This window comes from Cupressus sempervirens, chromosome 5 (genome assembly GCF_028749045.1).
Source record: "Cupressus sempervirens isolate cs-2001-9-10 chromosome 5, ASM2874904v1, whole genome shotgun sequence".
In the NCBI taxonomy this organism is placed as follows: Eukaryota; Viridiplantae; Streptophyta; class Pinopsida; order Cupressales; family Cupressaceae; genus Cupressus; species Cupressus sempervirens.
The window spans coordinates 330222443-330228453 of record NC_143122.1 but is presented as its reverse complement, the minus strand read 5'-3'; the positions used below and the strand labels follow the sequence as shown (position 1 = coordinate 330228453).

General features: G+C 34.8%; 1 protein-coding gene across 1 annotated transcript; it reads right to left on the bottom strand.

Moving 5' to 3' along the window:
- Positions 1–1209: 1209 nt before the first annotated feature.
- On the bottom strand, positions 1210–5352 carry LOC149556028 (isoflavone reductase homolog A622-like). Its single transcript, XM_089830140.1, has 5 exons — positions 4429–5352; positions 3184–3321; positions 2714–2951; positions 1764–1967; positions 1210–1617 (listed from the first exon to the last, which is right to left on the bottom strand). The coding sequence occupies exons 1-5, from the start codon at positions 5227–5229 to the stop codon at positions 1451–1453; spliced, it is 1548 nt and encodes a 515-aa protein (XP_089686266.1). The 5' UTR covers positions 5230–5352; the 3' UTR covers positions 1210–1450.
- Positions 5353–6011: the final 659 nt, after the last annotated feature.

Here is a 6011-nt window from a genome sequence, read left to right as displayed (position 1 = left end):
CATGCATTACTTTTAAAAAACAGAACATTTTTTATTAAAAATATGGCTCTCACTCATATAATCTGTTAAAATCTCTATTTTCACAGTTATATGAAAAAATAAATTTAGAAAAATATACATTGAAATAAAACATTGTATCTCTTCTCTTTAGCTGTCTTGCATTTTGATGGTGGATCACTTAGTGATTCCAAAAGTTGATGAAATAATTAGTGGGGTCTAATGGATTGTGGAAATCTTATAGTTCTAATTTAATTTTTTATTTTAAGATTTATTTTTTTCCTCCAAATTTCACATTTCTTTTTATTGAAAGAAACTTGTATAAAAGACAAAGAACTTGTTATTTTTGAAAAAGTAACATTAAATATAGAAGATTAAATATCATTTATATACATTTGTTGAATAGAAAAATCAAAGTCTTGATAAAAAGGGCTTCCAATTCTTTGTTGTATAGACTTACTAGACAATTGAATTACAATAAAATGAATCCTAGTGAAAAAATATCAAACCTTCTATTTCATTTATATCTTTGTTAAAATAAAATTTGATTAATTTATATCAATTAAATTTTGAAGTTAATTCAAATAAGAATATTTATTTTTCTTTTAAAAACCATCTTTAAAAACTATGTACTCAAATTTCAATTGTATTTAGATTCAAAAACATATCACTTATATTGTATTGTGAACTATATAAGAACTTTTCTAATATTACTCTTTTTAAATTTTATTTTAGGATCACCTAATTTGTCTAAAAAAATTTCTGAAATTTAGCCATTTTTATTTACCTATCACCCAGTTTGTGTCATGTTGTCCATTTTAGTAGGTATCTATTTCTATAAATATACAATGTGTCTTCGGTTTAAATGGGATTCCTCACTAAATGGCACTGGATAACAGACGTGACTATCCTTGAAAAAAAGTTTGACTGTATTTTGTCTTCGGTGCTTTTTTGTGGGAAATTAACCTGTCCTAGATAACTAGCAGGACATAAATATACATTAGTACAATTTGATTATTAAATGAAAAAGTAGAAAACATTACTTATATATTTTATTATTATTAAAATAAATAAATTAAAGCTGCCCCACACCAATAATACTCCGCCATTTCTGCACAAGATTCAGTGAGGACGCATGCAAACAAAATAAATCTTAAATAATCAACTTATCTGCAACTTATGGGGATAGGAACCCACCTTGAAAAATTCACCTGCACTGCAAAACTAGATTTCTCCAGTTTTATTATTTAAAAAATCGAATCACATCGATCCATCCAAGGTTTTCACAATGGACAACTGCTACTACATTGTCCACCACTATAATCTGGCGGTACTTGGAGACACATAGCAAGAAGATAGAGAAAGTAGATACAATACATAAACTTCCCTACTAAATTATACATTGAATTCACGTTTCCTACTTATTTTTATAATTGATCGCCTGCTTGTCTGCTTAAAGGTACTGATTGAAAAAATCTTCAATTGTGGTGTATTTTATAGCAGGGTAGAGTTCACAGGCTTCTACGTCGTGTGGCTCTTGTAGTGCGAACTTGAATTGGCAGCCATTGATGAAGATATCATGTGTCAACGCAGCCACAATACTTGAAGGCATTATGTTTTCTGCAAAACATTATCAAACTTCAGATATTTAGGATTTCTATACATGGTACAGCCATAGAACTTGCATTAAATTGAATATAATATGTTAAAATGATCTGAAAGTGTGTTTGTCATATTTATGATTCAAGAAAACTTTTTAATTTTACCTTTGGCTATCACCAGAAGATCTTCTTCGGTAATAACTACCCTTGGCAGGGTTTTCTGAATCTTTGTCTCCCATATGCTCGCCATCTCATTTAATGTCAGGAAATTCTGAGGTGGTCTAAAATGGAGAGACTTGTTCAGTGTTCGTGGGTCGTCCACGGCTTGCATGGTGTATGCCCCAATGTCTTCCCCAGACACAAAATATGCTGTTACACAGTCAAATAACAACCCCATTAATGTGTTGTGCAAGTTAAATGATAGATCATAGATCATAGAGTGTAATCTAAAATGTTGATGTTACAAACAATATAACTTATATGAAATGATTTTAAAAAAAAGTGAACTATGTCAAAAAAGGTCAGTCCGACCGGAAGAGCTAAAAGGATCAAACAAAATTGATGTTAAGCATTATTTGGTAGTAAGGAGAAGATTGAGAGGACAGGGGACCTGATATCTTTTAGTGGAAAGAGCTAAGAAGATCAAATAAAAAATTGATGTCTAGAGTAATTTGGTCACAAGGAGAAGGGTTGAGAGGATGAGAGGGTTTCTATCTTTAATAGGACAAGTTGAAAAGATCAAACAAAAATTAATGTTCAAAGTAATTTAATTGTATTGAGAAGGTTGAGAGGGGGAAAATGACCATACAGCCTCTAAAATGTACTAATGCATAAGTTACCATTTACATCATAATGCATAAATTACCATGTATATCATAACTTACCCTTTTACATGGTAGACAATGACTAACGAATTTGTGTATCTTAAGAGCTGGATAGCTATTCTGAGACACTTCCCAAGATAAAATAGCAATATCTGCTAACCTAAGGATCATCTTTGATCTTGTGACCCACAGAAATCTTCTATTCTAATCTATTCTGTATGCTCCACAGTTGTGCTTGTTTTATTAGAGCAATAATGAAAGCCTTCCTTAATTGGGTTTTTGGGTATTTACCTTTGACATTACCATCTCCATAGATTTCGAAGCGATCAGATGGAGGTGGGATCTCAGTGGGATGTGTGTGGTAATAGTAGGGCCATCCTGCAATGGAGTTACAACAGATGTATGTGTAAGGAATCATGGCTTCTTCCACAGCACGGCGGATTCTTCTCTTTTCTTTGTAGAAGGCAAGGGCAGGCTCCTCTGGGTCAGCATGATCCACATCGTGCCCAAATTCAGAAGGAAGAAACCTCTGCACAGTTAACACTCCTTACAAATTAGCTACTCTAAATTGGCAGAGGCTATCCAACTACGAAAAAAAGTAATGTAGAGAAACACTAAAAAGATTTTTTTTTGAAGTTATTAAAAGTTATACGAACCTCCAAATCTTTTCCAATAAAGGAAAATATCAGGAGGCCATGAGTGCACTATCATAGTTTGTTTTCTAAAAGCAAGCAATCTGAGGAAGGACTAAAGATACAAACCTTAACTGAGGCCCCCACTTCTTTGATGACATCAATGATCCTCAGCTGGCTAAGAATCTGGGGCCCCCCAATGGTACATATAACAACATCCACTTGCCTTATTGCTTTCACTAATGAATTGTAGTCCTCTACGCAACCCTGTGCATTCGATATTTGTCAGTGTCTACTTCGTACCATTGCAGAAATTCAATGCACTGAGTACACTTGTCAACATATGAACGCTGAAGAGAGAATAATCTACAAACACTCACAATCAGCAACAATCAGAGCACAAGATAGAATCAAGGACTGATTGCAGTAAAGGTTTTTGTTTCTAACCATTCTGATAAATGTGCAAGGGACATGAGTGAATCGGATCTATGAAGAGCTAGACAACTGTTCATCAGAATTTACAAATCAGGAAACTGACCACCAAATCATAAAAGCACTTCTAGACAAATCTGTGGCAGTCTTGAACTTTTCATGAGACAATGTGATGGTAAGAGATGTGGACCAGTGGACCCATCTGAGAGAGATGTGGACCAGTGGACCCATCTGAGAGTAGGTAAGTGGGTAAATAAGTGCTTCTTAAAGCAAAGGTGATGCATACTTATACATCAATCATTTTTAAACATCTAATTAAATTTTCTCAAAATTGTAAAATCTTCAATTTAAAAAGATTATATGTCTGATCACAAAAAGTTACACATAAATTGATTGGTCATTGGAAAAAGCATTTCATTTCATATGTTTAAATTCTAACTTTACTCTTAACACTTGATCAAATTCACATAATTTTCTAATTGTAAAATGATTCTTTAAAAACCCATTTCCCAAGTCTAAACACAAACTCCATTGCCATTAAATAAATCATCAAACACACCACAATCCACATCTGTTTATCTATCTATCTATCTATTTATATATGCAGCCCACACACAAATATGATATAAATTCAATATATTTTTAAAAAACTAAATTAGAAAAATTAAAGAACTCATTATCAAATTGAATGATATAAGCTGGACTTCAATTCCAAAACAGATAACAAGAAGACCAAGCACCAAACATTTACAAAAGGAACTGAGTTTTTCACTGTTCCCAAATAGATGGTTTGTGTGTTTAGGATTGGTAAGATGAGTTAAAAAACTCAGAAGTCAAATATACCCATTCATATCTGTTAAAACAACACATACTATTCTTGAACAATAACAATTTAAACAAAAAAAAACAAACAATCTGATACCATACCAACTTGGCACTTACATGAAGAATGTGAACACCAGAGTCACTTAATTCTTGCACAACCTGTTGCTTGGAAGTGGCAGGCCTGACAAGAGCATAAGTGGTCCTTCCAGACTTAACACTAGCCTCAGCAACAAAACGCCCAATGAAACCAGTGGCTCCAATAACAAGAACCTTGCTCCTCACATCTTTCTCCTGCTTAACCAAGTGCCCATTACTACTCACATCCTTCTTCTTAACAACATCAACATGGGTATTAATGCCCACTTCTCTCTCCTTGTACCCACCATTAACATGACCATTAGAGCTCGCATCCTTCTCAACAATACCATTAACAACATGGCCATTAGTGCTCACATCCTTCTCCATCTTAACAAACTCAAAATGGGCATTGGTGCCCAATTCTTTCTCCTTGTGCCCTCCATGAAAATGACCATTAGTGCTCACAACACCACCATTAGAAACATGACCATTAGTGATCACATCCTTCTGGTTAACAACACCACCGCCATTAGAAACATGGCCATTAGTGATCACATCCTTGTCCATGTTAAGAAGCTCAACATGGGTATTAGTGCCCACTTCTTTCTCCTTGTGCCCACCATTAACATGAACATCCTTGTCCTTGTGAAGGCCATTGCAACTCAAATCAATGCTAACATGGCCATTTGAAATGCTAACATGAGTGGTGGAGGAACCATGATTGTCAGTGTTGCCGCCATTGCCATTGGACGTATTGGTGTGAATGGACAAGCCACCATCTTTAGGAGGCTGCAAGCATGCTAGATTGAACTGGTGAGCGACGTTGGGAGCACAGGCCATTTTATTTCTTCTCTCTCTTTTCTTAAAAACAAAGAGGGAGAAGAGAGAAAAGAAAGTGAAAAAAACTGTGGAAGTGTGCCACAATCTTTGCGGTTTAGTGAGCTCTTAAATAAAACTTGAAGTGAGATCCTCCCCAGCTAGACCTTGGTTAATATATTACGTTTCTCCTTGTCGTCTGGAGGTGTTCGTTGCCCTGCCAAACTTGTCTTGTTAGATACAACTAACACCCCCCTCTCTTCGCGCTCAACTGCCATTCATAATTTATTCAAACAGGAGAAGTTTTCTCACGTTTGAAATAAGAATGGTAAGTGACTGAAGGGTGGAAACCTGTTCCTCCTTTGGAATTGGTGTGTGGGAATTGAAGGTCGAACATGCATTGATGAAAGGAGGACAGCGAGGCTAAATTATTATTATGTTTATTGTAACCCTATAAATAATTGGTTTAAACTCCTCCACCAAACACGTAAGTATATTCCATCCGTATGGACATAATTCAACTCTTGCTTGGTAAACGTGGAGGGGTCTTACCCTAATTGACCACATTTTAAAGGCTTGGGTTAGATTTACTTGATTGTAAAGGAAGATGGGGTAGATATTCATGGCCCCTTCATTTTTGTCCCTACTCTTTGATTAATGTTTAATTGGTTATTTGTGGATAAGTGGGTATATTTTAGTCGAGAGGCTATTTGTGGGAACTTTGTTATAGAAATTAAAGTTTTGACGGAAAATTTGCAAGTTCGTTGGGAAAGTTGTTAGTTTGGTCAGAAAATTAAAAATCTTTC